This window comes from Phacochoerus africanus, chromosome 3, assembly GCF_016906955.1.
Source record: "Phacochoerus africanus isolate WHEZ1 chromosome 3, ROS_Pafr_v1, whole genome shotgun sequence".
NCBI classification, from domain to species: Eukaryota; Metazoa; Chordata; class Mammalia; order Artiodactyla; family Suidae; genus Phacochoerus; species Phacochoerus africanus.
This window is the reverse complement of record NC_062546.1, coordinates 95,531,496-95,558,470: the sequence shown is the minus strand read 5'-3', so window position 1 is coordinate 95,558,470 and position 26,975 is coordinate 95,531,496. Positions and strand designations below refer to the sequence as shown.

Sequence of the window (26,975 nt, the reverse complement as noted above, 5' to 3'; positions counted from 1 at the left end):
GAGGTCGCTGAGGAGGGTGATGGGGTTGGGGTAGAAAGGAAGCCTGTGAGTCAGAAGCAAGTACCATGAGTGAACGAGGGCCGTGAGAGGAGGTCCAGAGATGCTAGCAGCCAGGTGGGGGCCCAGGGCTTTTGAAAGAGGAAGAAGGAGATGGTTGGATGTGACACTTGGTGGGGGGAAGGAAAGAAGGACCCTTTTCTCCTCCTGTCCCTGAAGCACATGAGGAGAAATAGCATCCCCTTAAGATGTCGTGTCCCCTGGGACCCCTGGGTCTCAGGATAGGCCAGAAGGTAGAGGAGCATTTTTAGAAGAGTTTGCCAGTGTGCCCAGGAGCTGGGGGATGCAGTGGGGGTGGGTTAGTCATTTCAGGTTATGGATGCCATCCTGGTGGGATGAGAGTTTAGTTGTGGGGAAGAGTGGGGGGCCTGCGCGTCTGGGGGGACTTGGTAGAGGGACGCCCCTCAGCGTGCGGCCCTCCCCACTGCTCCTGCACTGTGGCTCCCAGATCTCAGCTGGATTGGTGGCAGCTTCTGGTGCTGGCACCCTAGAGCTGCACACCCTGACACAACGGGGAGAGAAAGAGAGGTGACCTCTGTTAGATTTTAGGAGCTTCTGGGGGAGATTTCAGGCAGGGCCTGCAGTGCCCCTTGTGAATGCCTCTGAAGGCGAGTGCCACTGTCCTTGTGGGTGACAGAAGGAGGAAGGACCAAAGGACCTCTGTTAGAGGTGGTGGCATTTCTACCCTTGATTCTGGCTGTGAAATGCTCATCCAGCCTTTACTGCGGGTTTCCGCATTGGTTCCTCCCAGGTATGGCACGAGGTGCGGGGGTGGGGGGTAGGGGGTGGGTAAATGCTGTCCATCCTTTGGGCCCAGGGGTAAAGGGATTCGCCTCATCACAGAATGAGTGGCTGAATGAGGACCAGAGCCAGGCCTCTTCCTGTCTGGGATGGAGCCCTGGACAAGTGTCACCTTGGCTGTTGGGAGGCAGAATCTGAGCGAAGGAGTCGCCCTGGCCTTGTCTCTTCCTCCCTCAAGCCTGGCAGCTTGCCCTGCCTTGGCATAGCTGGGGCTCCTCTGCCCATTTCTTTCCAAGACTTTCCAGAACATCCGAGTGGATTTCAGGAAGCAGAGTACCTGATCAGAGACAGGTATCGTGGTAGGTAGGTGTTTTCTCATTCCTTCATCATGACCCCGGGGACACAGATCTCTCCTGGATTTACTAGATCAGACTGAGGCCGAGAGAGCCAGCTGAACCAAGGTCATTAGCTTCCCAATGGCAGACGCCAGACTTCAAGTTGTGCATTTTTTTTCTTCTGACCCACTCTGTTGTGGGCGTGTAACTACTTAAAAAAAAAAAAAGTTGGGGTAAAGTATAGCTAACATAAAATTTACTATTTTAACACTTTTTTATTTTTGGCCATGCCTGCAACATGCAGAAGTTCCTAGGCCAGGGATTGAATCCTCTCAACAGTGACCTGAGCCACACAGTGACAACACTGAATCCTTAACCACTAGGGCACCAGAGGGCTCCTCATTTTAATAGTTTTTATGTGCACAGTTCAGTGGCATTAAGTCCATGTATGTTGTTGTACAGTCGGCCCACTGTTTCGTCTCTGAAAGCTTTTTCAGCATCCCGTTCTGCAGCTGTCCCGTTCATCACGAACTCTCCATCTTCCTTGTCCCCAGCCCCTGGCAACCCCTATTCTCCTTATGAATTCATCCCAATGAATTTGACTCTGCCAGGTACCTCCTATAAGTGGAAGCAGAGAGGGATCTGCCTTTTTGTGAGGGGCTTGTTTTACTCAGCCGAATGTCTTCAGGAGTCATACGTATTGTAGCTTATCTGAGAATTTCATTCCTTTTTAAGACCAAGTCCTATTCCACTGTATAGATAGATCACCTTTTGTCTTCCATTCATCTATCAGTGGACACGTGGGCAGCTTCCACCTTTTGGCTGATGTGAATATTTACTGTGAACATGGGGATACAAATACCGATTTGAGGCCCTGCTTTCAGTTCTTTTAGGTGTGTCCTCACTGCTTCTGATGGAACATTTCCTCCTAGGTCTTTGTTTTAGAACTTGGGCTCTGGTTGTCTGTGCATTCCTGACTCTTAAAGAGCTTTCTGATCCAGGAATTCCAGTATTTCACCCCATGATTGAAGGTCCTCCCGCCTCCCACCCCCTGCAGCCACTAAAGGTGTCCTGGCTGAGAGTGGGGGCTCTGAACCAGTTAAATGACCTTGCAGGTTCCACAGGCTCTGTTTGTGTGCATGTGACATGCTAGTGGATGATGGGGAAGTGAATCTAGGTGAAAAATCTAAGCGGTGACATGGTGAATCTAGGTGAAAAATCTAAGCGGCACTTTGGGTAAGTCTTTTAGGACAGGGCCACGTATGCTGGGTTCAGACTTGACCTTCAACCATCCGGAGGCAAAGCAGCCCTCATGTCTCCACGGCTGCCTTTGTGGGTAGAAGGAACTGGATTCTGTATGGCTTGGCGGACTCTTTAAGGCCAGTGAAATCCCCAGGGTCCATTGGAGGTGAGGGTAGGGTGGGAGAGGTCCTTATTTCAGAAGTAACTGCACATGCTTAAACAATCAGAGCTTGCAAATGACTTCGCACCATTTCTTTTTGCTTTGTAGTTGAGGAAAGTCATCCTTTAAGGAAATTTAACTTTTCAAAGTTTGTGAGTTAACCACTTGTCTTTTTGAGGCCTCCCAACCCAGGCAGAGAACTTTCTTTCTTTTTCTTTTTTTTTTTAGTCCACCATGGATTGGGGGTCTCCTAAGTGCCAGGTGCATGGCACACAAAGACACATGGGCAGCTCTCGGTGTAGTAGGGGAGACAGGCCTGGTTTGGAGGAGATCACCGCTTTGCCTCAGTGGGTGGTACGCACAGGCCTGGTAGCCTGCGTGGACTGAGGGTCAGCTGAGCTGGAGGTCCAGGGAGGTCATGGTGAAGAAAGGGCAGTCCTGGCAGAAGCAGTAATGTGTACCCAGCGGTACAGACCAGAGGCAGGGTGCTTGTGATGAGCAAAGCAGAACTTTCTGGTTTTGTTTTAGTTAATTTCGTTTGGTTTTGTTTAGTCGTCCACCTCCCCGCCCCACCTTTGGCAGGAGAACAGATAAAGAGATATGCATCAGGGAACACAAATACCTAAAACAAATTTCCTTAGGTGCACAGGAGCCCTAATGTAAGTTGTTTTGCAGATCGGATTTCAGAAAAAAGCAGCAAAAAATTGGAAAGGAACTTGGATCATTTAATTCAACTTCCTTGTTTTCCTAGACATGGAAACTGAGTCATATATGTATGAGAAGATAAAAATATTCTGTTCCCTGGGGCTGATGACAATAGCAGCTGCACAAGGGAGGGGGAAAACTGAGGTTTTTGGCTCTGCTTGCAGCTTATAAAATTCCTGGGCCAGGGACTGAACCCATGCTAGAGCAGCGACCAGAGCCATAGCAGTGACAATGCCGGATCCTTTAACTGGTAGGCCATCGGGGAACTCCTGAGTTTCCTTCTTTAAGTTACTAGATGTAGGAAGGGCTGAGGCTCCAGTAAGAGAAACTGAGCCCCTTGAGGACTTAAGTTGTTTCTTACCAGGACCGTCACTCCAGGAAGGTCCCATTTCATGAAAAGCCATCAGGAAATGCAGATTTACCAGCCTGAGGAGTTAAGACTGAGTATCTTCATTTGCTAGAAGGATTTAACAGAGGTTCAGCCTTAGCCCTCGGAAGTTTGTGGCTGTGGAGAGAGTCAGCTAGCCAACGCAGGATGCTTGGCGAGGTGACCCAACTGCCAGGTACTCAGGTGCCCAGAGCCACTGTCATGCTATCCAGGTTCAGCTGTCCACTGCAAGGCCTGTGCTCCTTCCTGAGATCACGAAGTCACGTAATAGACGGCCAGGCAGATCCCTGCCAGCTGGATAGCCGCCAAATGATCAGCAATCCTTATTTAAATAAATAAGGGTTTAATAATTAATTGATTAATAATTGATTACTAGTGACTAGTAATTAATAAACTAATTAATAAATCAGTGGGTGAAATGATGAGATTCTTATACAGACTAGGTTGCTCTAATTTTTAGAATATCTCTGGTAAAACTATAGGGACTTTGAAATACCCAGCCACTGAGCCTACATTTTTTTGTTTATGTGGAGCATTGTTTAATAGACAAAACTTACTTTATTTGGTGATCTGGTAATCTCTGTTTTAAGGGCCTGTCTCAGAACTAATAATGATAACCTCAGACCGGGCAGTGCATGGTCTGAAGGGCCACAGGGGTTCCTGCTTCTCTCTCAGCCCTGGCCGGGGGCTCGTCTCCCAGCTGTAGCCACCAACGACCCCGTACTTGGGTCACGTGCCCCTTTGGGATTGGTTTCTCCCTGAGAATGGGCCACATGCTAGCCTGGCATGTCTTCTCTCCCTCAGCCCTGCCCCTTCTCCTGTAGTAACCATGAGGATGGTGGAGGGGAGCAGCTTCTAAAACAGAATACCAAGGAGTTCCCTGGTGGCTCAGCGGGTTAAGGACCTGCTGTGGCTTGGATCATTGCTGTGACTCCGGTTTGATGCCTGGCTTGGGAACTTCCACATGATGCAGGTGCAGAAATAAAAAAAGAAAAGAGAAGGATGCCAGGCAGACAGTACCTTAAACTATGTATGTTTAATGTTACTTAGCAAAATGTTTTAAAAACTCATTTTTACTGGATGTGCTTTTGCCAAAAGGGCCTCTTATTCTTTTTTTTTTTCTTCTGCCTTTTCTAGGGCCACTCCAGCGGCATATGGAGGTTCCCAGGCTGGGCATCTAATCGGAGTCGTAGTCACCAGCCTACGCCAGAGCCACAGCAACTTGGGATCTGAGCCGCGTCTTGTGACCTACACCACAGCTCATGGGAAGGCTGGATCCTTAACCCACCGAGCGAGCCAGGGATCGAACCCACAATCTCATGGTTCCTAGTCGGATTCGTTAACCACTGTGCCACGATGGGAACTCCAAGGGCCTCTTAATGTACTGTTACTTTAGGTAGTCCTCTGCTATTTTGGAGGGGAGTTGGGAGGGCTTCAGAGAAATTTTAGTGATTTATGGCAAGAAATAAAATACGGGGGTTATTATAGGTATGGTTTGGCAATCCTGAACCTGGAGATATGCATTCTTGTCACAGATACATTCTCCTGCCACATACATAATATAGAAGATTTGGAGTGTTTAGGCAAATTTTTAAAAAATTATCCTGAACTGAATTTCTAGGTTTTGTTGAGAGGAGCAATTTGTGCTTTTTTTTTTTCTTAATGTAAATATTGGTAACTAGACCATCCTCAAGAAACTAAAGTAATAATTTAGTACCATGAGTGTATTCCATCAAAAATAAGCATCTAGGAGTTCTCTTGTGGCACAGTGGGTTAAGGATCTGGTGTTGTCACTGCAGCAGCTTGGGTCACTTCTCTGGCTGGGGCTGGATCCCTGGCACAGGAACTTCCACATGCTGTGGGTTACGGCTATTAAAACAAAACAAAAAACAAAGTACGGAGGATAGTATAATGAACTACCTTGTATCCATCCATCAGCGTCAACAATGATCAATTTATGGCTAATCTTATTTCATCTAGATCCCTGCTCTTTTCCCCCTTGATAACTTTGAAGCAAATGTCATAAATCATTTAGCTTCATTTGTAGTAAGGTTAAATGTAGTCATGTGAAAATTTTTTATCAATAATTCCTTATCAAATCCAGTCAATGCTCAGAATTCCCCAGTTTTCTTACGTGTGTGTGTTTGTTCATACTGGGATCCAAATTTGGTCCGTATGTTCCAATCCGTTGATATGGCTCTTATGTCTCATAATTTACGGGTTCACTCTCCATCTCTCTTTTTTCTTTTTCTTTTTTTTAAATGTCTTTTTAGGCCTGCACCTGTGGCATATGGAAATTCCCAAGCTAGGGGTTGAATTGGAGCTATAGCCGCCTGCCTACGCCACAGCCACAGCAATGCTGAATCCAAGCCGCATCTGTGACCTACACCATAGCTCACGGCAATGCCCTATCTTTAACCCACTGAGCGAGGCCAGGGATCAAACCCACGTGCTCATGGATACTAGTTGGGTTCATTAACCTCTGAGCCACAACGGGAACTCTATCCGTCTCTCTTTTTTTCTTGCACTTTATTCGTTGAAGCAACTGTGTGTCTTATTCTGTAGAGCATATTCCTCTGTCTCCCTGTACTTCAGGTGAATCAGTGGTTAGATTTAGAAGGTTTCTGGCAAGGATACATCTTGATGGTTGTGTGTCTTTTTCAAGATGTCAGATTGTCTCTTTTTTGTAATGTTAGCAGATCTCTTAATTCATGAGAAGTTGCAAAATGGTGATAGCCTAAAATCTGTCATTCCTTGATTAGTTAGAATATTTCGTAAAGGGAAACTTTGCTTCATCTATTATTTGGTCATCTGTTAGGACAGCTTGTATAGGAGAAGTAAGATATATTTTTATATATCCCTTTTTTATATGTCCCTTTACTTACCAATTTTAAAAGTAATGGGTTGTTTCACCAGTCCTCGAAATATGCTTTTTTAGTATCATTATGAACAAACTGGATGTGTTTCAATCCATTGCAGTTATTATCTTTGCTGATCTTTAATTTTCCATCTCGGATCCATCTCTTCAAATTGGCTCCTGAGTCTGTGTGTGTGCATTTAAACATTTTTGTAGCTAACAGCTTTTATTGTTAAACCACAAAAAGAACCTCTGGGGAGGGCTGCTCCCTTAATTGTTTACCTTCTAGGATCAACGTTCACAATAGAGCACGCAATGGATAAACCTTTCTTTAATGGAACGTGGATGAAAAATGTGGCATAGTACGTGTTATGGAAAATTGTTTAAAATGCGCTCTTGGAGTTCCCGTCGTGGTCAGTGGTTAGCGAATCCGACTAGGAACCATGAGGTTGCGGGTTCCATCCCTGGCCTCACTCAGTGGGTTAAAGATCTGGCGTTGCCATGAGCTGTGGTGTAGGTTGCAGTTGCGGCTTGGATCCCAAGTTGCTGTGGCTCTGGTGTAGGCCGGCGGCTACAGCTCCGATTCGACCCCTAGCCTGGAAATCTCCATATGCTGTGGGAGTGGCCCTAGAAAAGGCAAAAAGACAAAAAAAAAAAAAGCGCTCTCATTTTTATTTCTTAAAGACTCTTCTCTCATGGTTCATTCACTCCGTATTCATTCTCTGGGCTGTCAGTAAGAGCCCTAGTCCCCGGGGACATTCATATGAATAAGACACTACTTAACCTTTCTGCCCAAGGAGTGCCTGTGAGACTGTGTACAAAAAACCACATTTGTGTCATTAAAAGGACAATGATGGAGTTCCCTTCATGACTCAGCAGTTAAGGAACCCGACTAGGATCCATGAGGATTCAGGTTTGATCCTTGACCTCAGTCAGTGGGTTAAGGATCCTGTGTTGCCGGGAGCTGTAGTGTAGGTCCCAGATGCGGCTTGGATCCTGAGTTGCTGTGGCTGTGGGGTAGGCCGGCAGCTACAGCTCTGATTTGACCCCAGCCTGGGAACCTGCATATGCTGTCGGTACGGCTGTAAAATAACAAAAATAAAATAAAATAAAATAGAAAGACAGTGATACAGGGATTCTGTGCTGTCAGTTTGTATTCTCACAACTATGCCCGCTGGTATATACAGTCATTTTTTCACAACTATCTAACAGGTCGGTGTTCAATGTTAAGAAATGGGGAGACTGCATGTTGACTCTCAGTGTCCATAGAAATGATGTCTCCCAAATGGACGGCCTCACTGTGCTTTCCTTTTTCATTATTCAGCATTTGCAATCCCTGCCATCCATCGCTTTCCTGTGTTCCTCCATATCCGAGATGCTGCTTCTCGAGGGGAGGACCCTTCAGGACCCTCATTTAGATCGGATTGTTCCTAATTTGGATTGTAACCGGAAGTGGTCTGGATAGTTGGGATTTGTCCCCATACTTAATACTGCTGCTTGTTAAAATGAGGAGTCGGATTCATAAGTAACCTGAGATGCTTCAAGATTGTGCCGATCTCCTGATCCTCATCTGAGTCTCCCCTTTAGATTTAGCATCTCCTGCTGATTCTTGCCTGAACCAGTCTTAACTCTGATAGATGGAAAATATCTATTTTTTTTTTAGCTTCCTCACCCTGTACTGTTATTAGTCTGCCTTTGATGTTCTGCTGTAAGCAATAGCCTCCCTTGTTTATTTAATATTTATTATAGGTACGGTTTCATAAATTCCTCATTTCTCTATGGTCTGTTTTCATTATTGTCCTTAACTTTTTGGGTGACTAAATTCTCCCAGATTTAGGATTGTCTCCCTTTTTGATTATTGTTATTATTATTTTTCTTTTTCTGGCTGTGCCCATAGCATGCGGAAGTCCTGGGCCAGGGATCGAACCTGTGTTGCAGCGGTGATGATGCCAGATCTTTCCCTTTCTCATCCACACAGGAACTCCTAGATATGTTTCTTTTTCTTTTCTTTTTTTTTTTTTTTTTGTCTTTTTGCCATTTGTTGGGCCGCTCCCGCGGCATATGGAGGCTCCCAGGCTAGGGGTCTAATTGGAGCTGTAGCCGCTGGCCTATACCAGAGCCACAGCGATGCAGGATCCGAGCCATGTCTGCAACATACACCACAGTTCATGGCAACGCCAGATCCTTAACCCCCTGAACAAGGCCAGGGATCGAAGCCGCAACCCCATGGTTCCTAGTCAGATTCATTAACCACTGCACCACGACGGGAACTTCTGGATATATTTCTTAAGACAGCATTTTAGGCTTACTTGTAGATGAGCACATCTGTCTTTGGAGATGTGACACCCAGTCACTTCCCCACCCCATTCCTATGCTTCAATATTATGTGATTCTGGGACCTGCTTTGATACTTCAGGCCTTTCTTGCTTTGCTATGCCCTCTGTTATGCAGAGTGCTCACCCCACTCTGCTGGGTGAATTCTTACTCAATTCTGAAGCCTTTCCAGACCTTTTCCCAGAGTTTGTTCTGCTCTCCACTATACCCTGAACCATCTTTATCGTTGCATATGGGCAGTTCTATCCCAATGCTTTATATCTATATCCTTCCTTAGGAGATCGAGTTTTCTAAGATGCACAGCTAAGCATAGAGTAGCGTTTAAATGGTTTTTTTTTTTTTTTTTTTGAGAGAAATGAAGCCCACTATAGATACAGCTTTCCCGTTGTTAGGTGGAGACATTAAAAAGAATCTATTGGAGTTCCCATTGTGGCTCAGTGGGCTAAGGACCTGATATTGTCTCTGTAAGGATGTGTGTTCGATCCCTGGCCTTACTCAGTGGGTTAAGGATCTGGTATTGCCGTGGCTGCAGTGTAGGCCTCAGCTGCAGCTCTGATTGAACCTCTAGCTTGAGAACTTCCATATGCCGCAGGTATGGCTGTAAAAAGAAAAGGAAAAAAAAAAGGGGGGGGAATCTGTGGTGTGTTTCTCAACTGGTAAAAGATTTCTGACTGAGGGGTGAGCCTGCCAAGGCCTGGTGTCACAGGCCCCAGTTCCCATTGTTGGAAGGTCTGTGTTTTGACTTTTCATGTATTGGCTATGAACCCAAATTGTTCATGGAAGAGAACAATTACGAGGTTTGCAAGCCCCTTAAAGATCATTCTGGGACAGATAGAATTGTTTTGTGAAAAATGGATGTATGTGGAGTTCCCTGATGGTCTAGTGGTTCAGGATTGAGCATTGTCACTGCTGTGGTGAGGGTTCAATTCCTATCTTGGAACTTCCACATGCTGCGTGTGTGACCAATGATAATAATAATAAAAAAGATGTGAGTGAAGCTAGGGATGATGTGTACTGATGTATATAGCTTACATGGAAACACATCAGAACATAAGATGGATGGATGGCTGGATGGAGGGCTGGCAGATGACTGGCTTTGCCATGAAGCAAAAGGCAAGCAGCACGTTAACTGTAGGATTGGGTGGTGGGTATATGGGTTCACTGTGCAGCTCTTTCTATTTCTCTGAAAACGTGGAGCTTTTCATAATAAGATGTTGGGGCAAAGGGGTACCTGTGTTACTTTTTAAGAATATGTTTATTGGCTGGGCATACCTGTTACAAGCCACAAGTCACCAACATGACCTTTCTGAGCCTCCCTGACTTGTCTTCTTCCTGATGTCTCCTCCCCTGTCACCAGCTCCTCCAACCCTTGCTCCCTCGAGGCATGTCCCCTGACCTTCCCATGTGACTCAGGTGGCTTTCCTATGTTCCCAGAGCCCTCGGCAGTGGGGGCAGGCAGGGGCGGGGGACTCCTGCCATAGACTTTGTTGGCCCAGATGATCATCATTGATGAATCTGTAACTTGGACTCTGAGTTTCTTGACCACAGACCACAGTTTCTGGAATGCTGTCTGGACAAGTAACAATAAATAGATCCAGAGTGGTTTCAACACACGGGTTTAAAATCTCCCCTAACAGGTCGGCACCTGCAGTTTTCAGGCTTGGTTCTGGCGGGGCCCGGGCTGACTCGCCTGCCTTCTTCCTGCCTTTTCCCTTGTGTCCAGGGCTGAAGTGGTTACACAGCCCGCAGGTAGCCACCACACTTGTTTCAATTTGGGGGCTTGGTGCACAGGTATTTGGCAAGTATCTGTGGATCTCTTGAGTAACCTTCAATTCATTTATGGTTGTTTCTTCTAGAGAAACTGACTTTGCTTTTAGAAAACAATGGCTCAGAGTTAGATGCCTGCATGTGTTTGCTGGCATCCCCCCCCCCCCAAATATGGAAAATTACTTCTTCATTTTAATACAAATATAATATAATATCATAACTCATGGAAGCAATGTTGCTTCAGAGAAATTGTCGATGGTATAGAGTTTCTAACATCATGCACTGATCTTAGCTCCATGGTGAACAGTTGTGGACCAGAAATTAGGCCAAAAGCAGTTTAACCTTCCTCAGCCTTTGGAGGAGGCCCGCTCCTTATCCCACTTATTCTATTTTAGTCACAATTCCAATGTGCTTCATTATCCAGTTAATTGCTTAAAACACTTACTAAAAAGCACACCAATAGGAAAGGGGCCCTAGAAAGAGGGCCTTCCAGTGTGGGGGGAACAAGCAGGCATGTGACCCCACTCAGAGAAGCCAAGGCTGGTCACCTGACTGATTTTCAGTGACGCTGAGTCTTAAATCAGCCAGAAAAGGTTTATGTTCAGTCTTCCCCATTTAAGAAGACAGATAGATAATATGTGAAAAATAACATGCAAAACCATACAAATATGATCTCCAAAAGGTGTTAAATATAGAAAGAATTATATGGATTGAAATGTAAGAATATATAGATTAAAATACAAGCAGGAAATTCACTGTCAATAGTGAATATCTCTGGGTGATGGGATTTTTTTCTTTTTTCTTTCTCTCCCCCCAGGCCAGCCTTTGGCTTGGGGAGGTTCCCGGGGCCTGGGAGGGAACCCGAGCCACGGCAGTGATGATGCCAGATCCTTAACCCACCAAGCCATTAGGGAACTCCCAACTCTTGGCCTTTTGATAATGCAGTTTTCCTCACAGTCTGGTTTTGTCTTTGTTAAAAACAATCAAATAATCTTTTTTATCATGGCTGTCTGAAAAGTCCTACTTGTGAGGGATGCCAGCTCTCCTGCATGGTTATTTTCTTAGGTGTTCCGTAGGTTGGACCTGTGGTCTTCTCTTTGTGGGGTTTGGTTGTAGGAATCCTGAGCTGTCTTTGCTGCAGGCTGTCCCCCCAGAGAGGCTACATTTAGCATCTGTCTCATGCTGCAGCACCACGAGCAGCCTGAGATTACTTTTTATGTTGATTCCTTAGTTGTGGAGGAATGCTGTGCTTACAGTTTCAGGGTGCACTTTGCTGTAGGCAGGGTCCAGGCAGACAAGCGTCCTTGTTGTCCTCCCCTGCTGGGGGTATAGGGGAGCAGAATTTACCATCCCCAAAACAGAGTTCTGTGGCATATTACTGGTTTTTTTTTTTTTCCTTTTCTTTTTAGGGCCATACCTGCAACATATGGAGGTTCTAGGCTAGGGGTCGAATCAGAGCTACAGCTGCCAGCCTACACCACAGCCACAGCAATGCAGGATCCGAGCCGTGTCTGTGACCTACACCACAGCTCACAACAACGCCAGATCCTTAACCCACTGGGCGAGGCCAGGGATTGAACCTGCAACCTCGTGGTTCCTAGTCGGATTCATTTCCGCTGTGCCACAAGGGAAACTCCAGCATATTACTCGTTTTAAGCTAGTTTTTTTCCCAGGAAACAGCAGACATGGAAAAACATTCTGGAAAACCAAGCAGGAGCTAAACATTTGCAGGAAACACTGACATATATAAGGTATATAGCTTCATTTGTAAGGGCGTCTCCTGTGCTGTACCAGGAACAGGAGGGCGGCCGAACCTCTAGAAGCTCTTATCAGTGGAGAAGGCAAGGACTTAAACTTGCATAACAACCTTACCCTTGTTTACTGGACTTTCTCTGCTCATGTCTCATAACTGACTCTCCCCACCCTCAACATCCTCTTTTGCCTTTAGCTGAGGACGGCGTTTAAGGTGAGGGCTTTGGCCATTTGGGCAGGTTACTCAGTTTTCCTGGGTCGCTCCCATGTCTACATGTTATAAAACGTTTCTGGGATTTTCTCCTGTTAATCTGTCTCACGTTAATTTAATTCTTAGAAGCGCCAGCAGCACCCGGAAGGGTAGAGGAAGTTTCTTCCTCCCTGATAGTGGACAGATGTTTGGCTGATTCATTCTTTACCTGAAGGTGTCTTCTGTCAAGAGCCTTGGCTTCTCAGTTCTCAAATGAGAGGAGGTCTCCATTCGACCTCTCACCTGGCATGGGTGTCCAGTTTCCTCTCCCTGTATGTTTTGTTTGTTAAATCCTAAGGTACTAAGAATAATAGTCATCTAGGACTGAAGAGATACCAGCTCTCACTGCTCTGATTTTTTTCCTCCCCAGCACAGGGATTTCTTACTTCCTTTTGAGCTCAGCGGAGCATTTAATAGGAGTTCTCAACCTGGGAGGCCTGCTGTCATCACCAGGGAAGCTTTTAGACATTCCCATGTCCAGGCTGTGATCCCAGACATGCCAGCCATCCCAGACCAAATTCCATCAGGATCTCTGGGGTTGTTATTAAAGCTGCCCAGCGGTTGCATCATGCCACCAAGGATGGAGAGCACTGATTTAAAATGATGCTGTAGGAGTTCCCGTCGTGGCACAGTGGTAATGAACCCAACTACAATCCATGAGGACGTGGGTTCAATCCCTGGCCTCACTCACTCGGTTAAGGATCCAGCGTTGCTGTGAGCTGTGGCATAGGTCGCAGATGCCCTAAAAAGCAAAAAAAGAAAAAAAGATGTGTATTTCCATCTTTATTTTTTAATTTTTCCATGTTTGTTTTTTTTTTTTCCACTGGGGGTATTTTCAGGTTACTTTGTCAGAAATAATGGAAATAACTGCTCATCATGCTGTAATTTGAAAAAAAAAATTCTCTTAAAATTAGATAGGAAGAAAACCAGCCTTTCTTAAGTTGCTACTGTATGCCAGGCACAGTGCTTCGGTCTTTCACCTGTTATCTCATTTATTACTCTAAAAAATCCCACAGGGTAGTTAGTTCACTTGTCTGCAGATCAGGAAACCGGCCTGGAGAAAGTGAGTAACTGGCATGTAGGCTGCGCGTCTGGCAAATGAGAGAACCAGACTTGGGCCTATGATGTGCCTGAGCCCGGGCCCTTTTTCCTTATGCTGGAGCAGGTGTGAAAGAGACTTTCCGAACAAGTTGCCTAAAATAAAAATTGGCACATGGGTTAGAATAAGTTTCAGGCACTTGTTAAATGTACTTATTTGGAATACTTTCTCTTACATGTATATTCTCTTTTTTTTTTTAGGGCCGCACCCACGGCATATGTAGGTTCCCAGGCTAGGAGTTGAATTAGAGCTGCGGGTGCCAGCCTGCGCCACAGCCACAGCAATGCTTGATCTGAGCTGAGTCTGTGACCTACACCACAGCTCACGGCAACACCAGATCCTTAACCCACTGAGCAAGGCCAGGGATTGAACCTGCGTTCTCATGGACACTAGTCAGATTCGTTTCTGCTGTGCCACGATGGGAACTCTGGAATACTTTCTATTCCCACACCACCAAGGTTGCTCTGTTCTGCTCATTTGATTTCACTTCTGATGAGGTTAAAACTGATTTTGACTAATAGGTTGTTAATTAATGACTTACTAATGTTTGCATCCGTGGCATGAGGAAATTCCAGGGCCAGGGATTGAAACTGCACCATTGCAGCAACCCATGCCACTGCAGTGACGACACTGGATCCTTAACCCACTGAGCCACCATGGAACTCCAGAATAGACTATTATTTTAGAAAAGTGTAACTCATTTTAGTTCTCCGATGTAAATGAATGTGGAGTGAATAATTTAGTTTTCCTATATGTCGCATGTCATGAAGGGATGCTTGTTATTAAAAGCACGTTGACTTAACCATTCTTAGGGTTCCGCTTTGGTCCCCCGGAAGGCCGTGTGAGGGTGTGTGTGTTGAACATACGTGGGAGGGGGCGGTGTAAATAAAGGGATGGGACTGAGATCCCTGTGGCACAGGTGACGTGGGGTCTCTGTCTGGTCCCCCGTGTCAGTGCAGCTCTGTGGCAGATGTGCTGGTTTGGTGATGGGCGATGGATGCACACACACCTTCTTCTCTCTGCCTCACCTTCGCTCTGGTCCTGGTGCTGCTCTGGGCAGTGACTGCCAGAGGTGCTGGAGGGCTTCTGTCTCTGCCTGGAGCCTGGAAGAATGATCTCTCTGTCGGACCGGTGGGTTGGGCTTTTCTGGAGCGGACGGTTCACATTTGATTTCACTGGAGTGAAAAGGCACCCGCCTCAGAGTCTTTGTTGTCTTCACTGGCAGCTCTTCCACTGGGTCCTCTGTCCGTGTTTCGTGACCTCAGAAAACCAGTAGGATGGCTGCCAACAAGAGTAAGAGCCAGAGTTCCTTGGCCCTTCACAAGGTGATCATGGTCGGCAGTGGCGGGGTCGGCAAATCGGCACTGACGCTCCAGTTCATGTACGATGAGGTAAGACACCCGCCCCTGCCAGCCTGCGGTGGCCGTGTCCCTGCTCCAGCGGGAGGGTCCTGGGGCACCTTGTGTTAGGCTGGTTTCTGCGTAGCTCTCCAGGGGCTTCTGACCAGTGTCAGAGCCGCACTGCTGACTGCAGGTGAGTAATTTCAGCTCTGGCAGAGACATGCGGGGGCCCTGCATTTAACTTCCATTGTTATACTTGGTGCTTTTCTTTTCTCTTTTCTTTTCCCTTTTTCCTTTCCTTTCCTTTCACAGTAGAATTTTGCTTTACTATGTCTTGGTACCGATTTATCTCCAAGATCCTTGAGCATGTCATATCTCCAAGACTCTTTAGCACAATGAAACCTATTTTTAGGAGATCCTTCCTGAAATAAGGGGAAGCATTTCAGTCATCTTTTTCTACTACATTTGCCCTTCAGCTCAGAATTCATGTAAAAGAATGACATATTAAAAAATTTTTAGAAATTGAAGTGCAACTAAATGTTTATGTGGATCAGTTGATGTTACATGTTTTTTATTTTTAAAAAAATTTAATTGACGTATAGTTGATTTACAGTGTTTTGTTAGTTTCTGCTGTACAGCAAAGTGACTCAGTTAAACATACATACATATATATATATATATGTATATATATATTCTTTTTCATATGTTTTTCCATTATGGGTTTTCACAGGATATTGACTATGGCTCCCTGTGCTATATACAGTAGGACCTTGTTTATCCATCGTATGTGTAATAGTTTGCATCTGCTAATCCCTAACTCCCACTCCATCCCTCCCCTTGCCTCTCCCCCTTGGCAACCCCAATTCTTTTCTCCTTGGAACCTTCTTTATGACAGGAGCAAGGGAGGAGGAAGGGACCTTTGAGCAGGTGCATCTAAAGAATGGGTCAGTGGCTTAGCTTTGTGACAGTCACTTTGGGGAGATACTGAAAGGGAGAGCCGAGTTGTCATATGAACTTAATCTTTCCCCAAGGGACAGATGTCACATTCTCTCTAGTTCTTCCAGGGATCAAAGTGAAGTTCGCCCCATCTTTGCCTCAGAGTCTCATCACTTACCGGGGATAATGTGCTGAGTCCAGGGTCTTGATTCCTGAGCCAACAAATGTCCCTGCCTGATGGCCTCTTGCCGGTCCTGCAGCAGAGGGTTTAGACCAGAGCTTAAACCTTGGGGCTTCTCACTGGCACTGTGTTTGCACAGGCACGTGCTTTGCCTAATGTGCGCGAAAGAAGACAGTATAACCATGGTCAGTAAGATCGCTCTCTCTTTCCCCTAGACTTTCTCCTCTGTCCAGCTTCCTCCTGTGCTGGGTGGCGATGGAGTGGTCATGACTTTTTGGGGGTCTAGCTGAGGGAAGCTGAATTGAGGATGCATTTGGCTGGGCACCAGTGGTGTGTCAGTTGTGTGTGTTTATGCGGTGGGGTTATTCCCAGCAGTCCCAGCCTTCCCACTGCTGGCGGTGCTGACTCACCAGCCAGGGTGTGTCCTGGTGTGAGTAGGTCCTGTGGCACCTGCCACTGAAAGTGTGTGGGTGGTGGAGGAAGAGCAGGGGTGGAAATAGTGTCAGAAACAGTGTCTAGAAAGTTCTTCCAGGTCTTACGGGGGAGGGTCAGTAGAGGTTTCCCAAATTTGGCAATAGTCCTAAACTTTTCATTGCCAGTAATTGTCCTGTAGTTGTGAAGCCGAGAAAAAAACTTTCCTAAACCATCAATAACAGAACTATTTTTCAATTTGCTAGAGGAAAGACTGAATTATTTTTTAGTTCTCTGTAGGAAATTTTTCAGGATCCTGGGCACACGACAAGATTATTCGAATGTATGAAGCAGACAAAGTAGGAAGATATTCTAGAGGTATGTCAGGCAGGTGATTGATAACATTATTTTCCTGGGATTTTTTGATGTAAGTGGTATTTGTATTATTGCTGTGTAACAAATTACCACATGGTCAGTAGCTTGAAACAATGCACATCAATTATCTCCAGGCTCCAGGGGTGAGGAGTGTGGCTCCGCTGAGCTGAGAGTGTGGCTCTGGGTCTCAGTCTGCAGGAAGGGTGTGGTGAGGCTCCCGGCTCCTCCAGGCCCCCTAGCGGCGGGCAGATGCTCCGGAGGTCGCCCACAGGCCTCTGCCGAGTGGCCCTTTCCATAGACAACTCTTACCATGAAGCTGGCTTCTTCCCGGCCAGCAGGAAAGTCTCTGCAGGGTTCCGAACCAGAAACATAGTCATGGGGTTGGCTCATCACCGCTGCCGTGTCCTGTTGGTGAGAAGCTAGGCGCGGGTCCTCTGCCATTAAGGGGAGAACATCACACAAGGGCCCGATTCACTGAGGGGCCCCTGAGGGTGGGTTCACCCCAGCATTGGGACATTGCAGAAAACTTGTGATGAATTATGATTTCTTTTCTCATTCTAAATGATTGCTTATTTAAAAAATTTCTTATTTTTTTATTAAAATCTAGTTGTTTTACAGTGTTGTGCCAATTTCTGCAGCATAGCAAAGGGACCCAGTCATACATACATGCATATATGTATATATATTCACGTTCTTATATTATCTTCCATCATGGTCTATTCCAAGAGATTGGACTACAATCCCCTGTGCTGTAAAGTAGGACCTCATTGCTTATCCATTATGGAAGTTCCCAGGCTAGGGGTCAAATCAGAGCTGCAACCGCTGGCCTGTGCCACAGCCGCAGCAACGCCAGATCCAACCCACATCTGCTGCTTATGCCGCAGCTTTTGACAATGCTGGATCCTTAACCCACTGAGTGAGGCCAGGGATCAAACCTGCATCCTCATGGATACTAATTGGGTTCCTAACCTGCTGAGCCACATGGGAACTCCCTGTCTATGCATTCTAAATGTATTGGTTTGCATCTACTAACCCCAAAGTCCCAGTCCATCTCACTCTCTCCCGAATGATCGCCCTTGTATTTAATATTCTTTGTATAATTTGATATTCTTTTCCTAAAAGAGGGCCCCGTGGTGAAGAAGCTTCAGACCAAAACCTCCCTCTCATCCTGGGTCAGAGCCCTCCTGTATCTTATCATGAGAAGCTTTTATTTTTGATGCTTACATTTCTTTATTTTATACTCAGGCCCAAAGTGGGGGAATCTAACATAATCTGTTTAATTGACCCACAGCGTTTTTGGGTGAAGAAAGAGAGGCAGGTTTCAACATTGGCTTTGGAAGGCTTTGTTTGTTTTTGCCTGATGATGTGATTTGGTTACTAATGATTCTTTCTCTTTCTTCTTTAACAGAGGCTGGGGAAGAAAAGAGGGTGAGGAGAGGAATTAGGACGAGGGAGACAGGGTTAGAGCAGCAGTTGTTACTGGAGATAAAGGATCAAGGCGAAGATGCCCTTCCCCCACCTCCCCTCCCCCCCCATCCCTCCTCCTCCCCCGCCAAATCATGAACATCGTCTGGAGATATTTGGGGTTGTTACAACTGAGGGGCGGAGGGTGCTACTGGCACCCAGTGGGTAGAGGCCCGGGATGCTACCAAACATGTTACAGGGCCCTGGAGAGACCCACAAGAAGGAAGGATCCAGCCTAAAGGACAGTCATACTGCTGTCCAGAAGGCCTGGGTCAGAGAGCAGGTCAGTGGAGGAAGGGCTCCTCCACTGTGTGGGTGACTGACAGGTCCCAGCTGCGAATCTAAGGATGGGTTCAGACATAGAGCCCGACTTCGCTTTGAGGCCAGGATCCATTCTGCACAGTGTGGCAGCCGACCCCGCAGGAGACCAGAAGAGTTGAGTCTGGGTTTTTCCTTTTCACTGCCTATGTTTCTGTGTGTGCATGCAGTAGTCTGGGTTCAAGGAGTGGGGTGGGGTGGGGTGGGAGACATGTGCAGAAGGATCGAGAGCTGCTTGTCCTCTTCCCAGTTGCTTCAGAGAAACTGACCTGACCTGAGTCTGTTTTTCTGCTGGCTGACCTATCTGAGGACCAGAAAGCAGCAGCTATTGAAGAAATGGTCAAATAAAATCTGAGCAAGAAGAGAAGAGAGAGTAGTGATGTCTGTTTGGGGAATCTTTGATTTTCTTAGAATTTTCTGTGATGCCGGAAACATTGTGTTTGTTCTGTCCAATGCCAGTGGCTGCTGAGCTCTGGACTCCTGGCTGGTGGCTGTGATTTTGAACAGTATGGTTCTAGAATCACAGTTTTGGAGCTTGAGACCTTAGCAGTGATTCCCAAACCTCACTGATAACAGACTTTCAGGGGCACTTTTACAACATCCCTTCTGGAGTTGAGAGCTGGGGGGTCTCTTTTCATAAAGCAGTTCTGACATGTGGTCATATGTGCTGTTCTGTGAGGTGAGGCAGCCGAGCCCAATTGCAAAGAAGAGGAAACTGAGTCCTGTACTTGGAGATGCCGGCTGTCTTGGAGCATCATGAGCCATTCAGACTGTTTGCTTCTGCTCCAGTGCTTTGCCCTTTGTTTAAAACAAACAAACGAACAAACTTTTAGCTTCTATGTTAGAATTTTCAGGGAAATTGGATTATGGAAGGAGCCATAATCTCAGAAGTCTTTATTTTTGTCTAAGGTCTGACTTGGAAAAGTTGGAAGGAAATGCCAGTGTGGCAGATGGAGATATTAACCTTTTAATCCTTGGATTTGAAGACTTTTGGATTTGAGGCCTTTTCTGGTAAAGTGAGGTTGGCAATGGGGGGATTTTGGCAGTAACCGCTTTAGACTCTAAGCAGCCCAGCACAGGCAGCTTAGACGTGGCTCGAGAAGAACAGGTCTGTGTGAAGTTGGCCCTGGGTTGGCGTGTCTTGGGCATTTGAGATGGAATCACAGCAGCCCGGCAAGGCCAGTTGTACGGTTCCTGTTAACAGATAGCCAGGCTCTGGGAAGTTCCTGTTTGTAGTGGGAAAATGTGAATGTCAAGATTATAAACCAGTGTTCCAACAACAGGCACACTTTTCCGTAGCATGGATCTAGATGGTCGTATCAGGACATTCTGACTGCAAGTGAAAAAAAAAGCCCCTGGCTGCTTTTATCCTTGGAAGTTTAAAAATAAGCAGTTGAGGTGCTTTTTTTTTTGGCTATACTCACGGCCTACGGAAGTTCCTGGGCCACGGATCAAACTCATGCCCCAGCAGTGACAATGCTGGATTCCTAACTGCTAGGCCACCAGGGAGTTCCACAACTGAGATGCTTTATGGTGGTATTTAGAGATGTGCACTGGGGGTTGGGGTGTGTTTTAAGGGGGATTGTGTATCTGTCTTTGAAAGGTATTAAAAGAAGGACACCATTGTGAAGCATAGACAGAATATTTTCTCTATTTTAAGATCATTATTATAAGAATGTAAGAGAGCCTAATACTGAAACTCCTTTAGCAACTTCATTTTTCGATTTAAAATAATTTGAATTGGAGTTCCTGTCGTGGCACAGCAGTAACGAATCCGACTAGGGACCATGAGGTTGTGGGTTCGATCCTTGGGTTAAGGATCCGGCGTTGCCGTGAGCTGTGGTGTAGGTCGCAGACGTGGCTCGGATCCATGGTTGCTGTGGCTCTGGCGTAGGCCAGTGGCTCCAGCTCCGATTCAACCCCTAGCCTGGGAACCTCCACATGCCGTGGGTGCGGCCCTAGAAAGGCAAAAAAAAAAAAAAAAAAAAGACCAAAAATAAATAAATAAAATAAAATAATTTGAATTAGTGGCTTTAATTTGGCAATACTCTTGTTTTTAAGAGTGTTTATCAGAGAGGCCATAAGTTCGTATTGATATTTTCTTTTTTTGCACCCACAGCATATGGAAGTTCCTGGGCCAGGGACTGAATCCAAGCCGCAGCTGCAGCAGTGCTGGATCCTTTAACCCACTACTTTGGGCTGGGGATCTAACTCAAGCCTCCACAGCAACCTGAACCACTGCAGTTGTGTTCTTAACCCACTGGGTCACAGCAGGAACTCCCAGATATTTTCAATTCAGTTATTGAATTTTTAGAAAATATGAATTATGACTTCATTAAGAATTCATGCACCATTGCACCCACATGTTCATTGCAGCACTATTCACAATAGCCAAGACATGGAAACAACCCAAATGTCCATCAACAGGTGATTGGATTCGGAAGGTGTGGTATATATACATAATGGAATACTACTCAGCCATAAAAAAGAATGACATAATGCCATTTGCAGCAACATAGATGGAACTAGAGACTCTCATACTGAGTGAAATAAGTCAGAAAGACAAAGAAAAATACCATATGATATCACTTATAACTGGAATCTACTGTATAGCACAAATGAACATTTCCACAGAAAAGAAAATCATGGACTTGGAGAATAGACTTGTGGCTGCCCGATGGGAGAGGGAGGGAGTGGGAGGGATTGGGAGCTTGGGGTTATCAGATACAACTTGGAATGGATTTACATGGAGATCCTGCTGAGTAGCATTGAGAATTATGTCTAGATACTCATATTGCAACCGAACAAAGGGTGGGGAAAAAAAATGTATACATGTAAGAGTAACTTGATCCCAATGCTGTACAGCGAGAAAAAATTTTTTAAAAAAATAAAAAAGAATTCATGCACCAAGAAATTTACTTTTTCAAAAAAAAATTACAGTTGATTTACAATGTTGTGCCATTTTCTGCTATATAGCAAAATGACTCAGTCATATATAATATACATTCTTTAATTAAAAAAATTACTTTCAAAAAAAAAAAAGGAGTTCCCGTCGTGGCTCAGTGGTTAACGAATCTGACTAGGAACCATGAGGTTTCGGGTTCCATCTCTGGCCTTGCTCAGTGGGTTAAGAATTCGGCATTGTGAGCTGCGGTGTAGGTTGCAGACGTGGCTCAGATCCAGCGTTGCTGTGTCTCTGGCTGTGGCTGTGGTGTAGGCCAGCGGCTATGGCTCTGATTGGACCCCTAGCCTGGGAACCTCCATATGCCGCGGGAGCGGCCCAAGAAATGGCAAAAAGACCAAAAAAAAAAAATTATTTTCCATTATAGTTTATCCCAGGAGACTGTATATAGTTCTCTATGCTGTATACTAGGACCCTATTGTCTATCCATTCTAATGAAATTCACCCTTTTAAAGTGTACCATTCAATGATTTTTAGTATATTCAGACAGATATGCAGCCATCACCATGATAGGATTTTAGAACATTTTTATCACTCCAAAAAAGAAGAGCTCTACCTGTTGCAGTCATTCCTCATAATCTCCTGCAGCCCCTCACCCTGGGCCCTGGCAGCTACATTCTGTTTTTATGGATGTCCTGTTCTGGACCTTTTATGTAAATGGAATCAGACAATACGTGACCTTTAGGTCTGGCCTCTCTCACTGAACATAATGTTTTAAAAGTTCATCCATGGTACAGCTGTATCAGTACGTTATTCCTTTAAAAAATGAGGTGTAAATCACACACCATAAAATTTACCCTTTTCAGTGTACAACTCAGTGGCTTTAGTATAGTCACAGAATTGTGCAACCGTCACCACTGTATAATTCCAGAATGTTTTCATCACCCCAGAAGAAACCTCATAACCATTGGCAGTCACTCCCCATCCCCTCCTGCAGCCCTGGTGACCACTACTCTGCTTTCTGTTTCCATAGATTCATTCATTCTGAATGTTTTCTATAAACAGACTCATAATGTGTGGTCTTTTGTGTCTGGCTTATTTTCCTTCCCATAATTTGTCAAGTTTCATCCACATTAGAACGTGAATCATACTTCATTATTTTTAATGACTGAATAACGTTCCATTGTCTGGATATACCATGTTTTCTCTATTTATCAGCTGATAGATGTTTAGATTGTGTCTACTTTTGGCTATTCTGAGTCATGTTGCTGTGAACATTCATGTTCAAGTTTCTCTGTAGACACATCAGATTTTTAGGTTTATACTGAGGAGTGAAATTTGCTGGGTTATGTGGTAACTCTCTGTTTAACTTTTTGGGAAGTGCAAAACTGTTTTCCCCAGCAGTTGCACTGTTTTACAATATATGAGGGTTCTAATTTATCCACATCCTCACCGATGTTTGTTAATCTCCATCTTTTTGATTATGGCCTCCTGGGGGTGTGAAGTGGTATCTCATGGTTTTGATTTGCATTTTCCTAATGACTAATGATATTGAGCATCTTTTCATGTGCTTATTGGCCATTTGTGTTGTCTTTGGAGAAATGTCTGTTCAGATTCTTTGTCTATTTTTTTTCCATTTTCATTTATTTCTTCTCATTTTCTTCCTTGGCTTATTTTTACATTGGCATTTAATTTCATTTAATTTTAAAATTGTGTTTTTATTGACTTTTAATATTTATATATTCTGGATATAAGATCCTTATTAGATACATGCTTTACAGATTTTTTTTTTGCCATTCTGGGGGTTGTCTTTTCACTTTTTTGGTGGTGTTCTTTGAAGCAGGAAATTTTACAATTTTGATAAAGTCCACTTTATCTGTTTTTCCTTTTGTTGCTTGTGCTTTTGGTGTCATATCTAAGAATGCATTGCTAAATCCAAGATTTCCACCTGTGTTTTCTTCTACGGGTATATAGTTTCAGCTCTTACATTTAAGTCTTTGATCCATTTTGAGTTAATTTTTAACAGATAGTATAACCACTGAGGGAAGTTTAACATTTCTTTGAATTTTTTGTCCTTAGTCTCTTTTAATGGAATGCATTTTATCTAGACATTCTGTTTCAAAGGCTCTTGAATTAATTCTTTCTCTATGGGGCTACATAACCAACTTAATATTCATTTAGGTTCATTTTCTTCAGTTTTTCTGTTTATCAGCTTTTAAATTTGTCTTGCTTTGTCCTTCCGGGGTGTGTTTTTGGCAAACACACACACACACACACACGGTACATCTGGTTTTTTGGTATATTTTTAAATTTTATTTAATTAAAAAAAATTTTTTTGGTCTTTTTGTCTTTTTAGGGCCACACCTATGGCATATGGAGGTTCCCAGGCTAGGGGTCTAATCGGAGCTACAGCTGCCAGCCTACATCAGAGCCACAGCAATGCCAGATCCCAGCCGTGTCTTCGACCTACACCACAGCTCACAGTAACGCTGGATCCCACTGAGCGAGTCCAGGGATTGAATCCTCAACCTCATGGTTCCTAGCTGGATTCATTTCTGCTGCGCCATGACAGAAACTCCAATATTTTATTTTATTTTTTAATTTTTTCCATTATAGTTGATTTACAGTGTTCTGTCAATTAAAAGGTATATCTTATATGTGTATATGTATCATGCAAAAGGTGGATTCTAATATCCTAAAGATATTTATATATCTGTACATGTCCTCCCCTCTTTTTTTTATATCTGCATAGTGTTCCATTATGTGGATCCCTGCTCTGGGCATTCCCGTGGTCTGTAATCTTTTGCTATTGCACGTGGCGCTACAGTGGATAAGCTTAGATGTACCTGTGTAGGTGTTTGTGTAGATTAGATTCCTAGAAGCAGGATGAGTACTTGTCTCAATCATTAGTGTTGCCGTATTTATCTCCATAAAGGCTGCACTGTTCTCTGTTCCCAGTAGCAGTGGGCAGGAGGGTCTTTTCCCCAGAGTATGTCGTCAGGCTGTGGGATTTTTGCCAGTTTGGTAGGTGAAAAATGGTATGGCAAAGATAGTTACAATTTTTATTTTCTTTATTAGTGAGGGTGAACCTTCTCTCATATGTTTAACCATCATATGTATTCATTTTTCTATGAATTGTTTATATCTGTTGCCACTTTTCCCCACTGGATTGTTTATTTATTTTTGTCTTTTTTGCCATTTCTTGGGCCGCTCCCGTGGCATATGGAGGTTCCCAGGCTAGGGGTTGAATCGGAGCTGTAGCCACCGGCCTACACCAGAGACACAGCAACTTGGGATCCAAGCCGAATCTGCAACCTACACCACGGCTCACGGCAACACCAGATCCTTAACCCACTGAGTGAGGCCAGGGATGGAACCCGCAACCTCATGGTTCCTAGTCGGATTCGTTAACCACTGAGCCACGATGGGAACTCCGCCCCCACTGGATTGTTGATTTTTTTCTTTCCCCTCCTTGTTTCTAGGAACTGCAAATACATGGCTCTTTGTGATATTTGTTTAAATACTTTTTCCCTGTTGTCATTTGTCTTTATTTATAGTGTGTTATAGCATACAGAAGTTTTAAAACTTCTTATGGAGTCTAATTTATCAATTTTTTCTTTTTTCTGGCTTTGGATTTTGAGTGATAATTAAAAAGGCCTTCCCTCCTTCTAGGTAATAAGGGGATCTCAATACCCATGTTTTCCTCAAGTACTTGAGGGTCTTATTTTTTACACTGAATCTTTGACCCATTCAGAGTGTACCATGTATAGTTATTGAAGCCTCTTGGTACCTCTTGACACATTACTTTTCAGATGTGTTTTTTTTTTAACATACTGATTTTTATTTTCATATTATGGTTTACAGTGTTCTGTCAATTTTCTACTATACAGCATGGTGACCCAGTCACTCAGATGTGTTTTATACTTGGTTAGATTATGAACAAGAGCTCCTGTCCCTTACCCTTGCTGGTGCTTGTATTACAGTTTTCCACAGGAGTGTTGCCAAGTGTTCTGCTTTCTGCTTGGTCTCCTCACCTGTAAAATGGGACTATCTGCTCTGATTGTTTAAAAACAAAATGAAAAATGAAAAATGGAAGAAGTGAAAGCAACAAAGAAGAAAAGTATTGCATAAGGAGTTATTTGTCCTTTAGAGTGCCTTGCACATAGTATGATAATTATGGGCCCTCAATAAATACTCCATTGATGATAGGCAAAGTACCCATGTATGGAAATATATTCTTTGGCAAATTTTATTTGTCTTAAAACTATTCTTGGATGGAGTTCCCGTAGTGGCAGAGTGGTTAACGAATCCGACTAGGAACCATGAGGTTACGGGTTCGATCCCTGGCCTTGCTCAGTGGGTTAAGGATCCGGCATTGCCGTGAGTTGTGGTGTGGGTTGCAGATGCGGCTCCGATCCTGCATTGCTGTGGCTCTGGTGTAGGCTGGCAGCTGTAGCTCTGATTTGACCCCTAGCCTGGGAACCTCCATATGCCGCAGAAGCGGCTCAAGAAAAGGCAAAAAGACAAAAAAAAAAAAAAAAAAGCTATTCTTGGAGTTCCCATTGTATTGCAGCGGAAGCAATCTGACTAGTATCTGTGAGGATGTGGGTTCAATCCCTGGCCTCGCTCAGTGGGTTAAGGATCTGGCGTTGCCATGAACTGTGGTGTAGGTCGCAGATGCAGCTCGGATCTAGCATTGCTGTGGCTGTGCTGTAGGCCAGCAGCTGCAACTCTGATTAGACCCTTAGCCTGGGAACCTCTGTATGCCTCAGGCAGCCCTGAAAAGCAAAACAAAACAAAACAAAAAAACCCTCCCCAAGACAAAACTATTACTAATTATGCTGTTTATTTCCTCAGTTCGTAGAAGACTATGAACCCACCAAAGCGGACAGTTACAGAAAGAAAGTGGTTCTTGATGGCGAGGAAGTCCAGATAGATATTCTGGACACGGCTGGCCAGGAGGACTATGCAGCCATTCGAGACAACTACTTCCGAAGTGGGGAGGGTTTCCTCCTCGTGTTCTCAATCACAGAGCATGAATCCTTTACAGCAACTGCCGAATTCAGGTACGTATGGAATGAAATAGCCTTCAGGAGGCCTTCTGCCTGCCTTCCTTTTTTTTTGTTTGGTTTTTTTTGGCCACCCACAGCATGTGAAAGTTCCTGGGTCAGGGGTTGAAACTATGTCACAGTAGCAACCTATGCCACTGCAGTGATACCACCAGATCCTTAACCCACTGCGCCACAAGGAAACTCCTGGCCTTCCTTTCATGAGACTTGGAAGGAATTTGGGGCTGAGTATAATGGTCCAGGGTTGAGCTTGTTAGGAAGAAATCTGTCTAAAGAATTTCCTGGGGCATTT

The 26,975-nt window shown here is 44.7% G+C and overlaps 1 protein-coding gene across 2 annotated transcripts in view; it reads left to right on the top strand.

The window, feature by feature from the left end:
• RALB (RAS like proto-oncogene B) overlaps positions 1–26,975 on the top strand; it is a 49,752-nt gene that overhangs the window by 12,835 nt on the left and 9,942 nt on the right. Inside the window, exons 1-3 of one of the 2 annotated variants that reach the window (XM_047772179.1) lie at positions 14,594–14,818; positions 14,913–15,078; positions 26,472–26,680. In XM_047772179.1, coding sequence (XP_047628135.1) covers positions 14,965–15,078; positions 26,472–26,680 — 323 coding nt within the window. In that variant the 5' untranslated portion in view covers positions 14,594–14,818; positions 14,913–14,964. Of the gene's footprint in view, positions 1–14,593; positions 14,819–14,912; positions 15,079–26,471; positions 26,681–26,975 lie in introns of those variants that run through there. The other variant, XM_047772178.1, reaches the window with a different exon arrangement.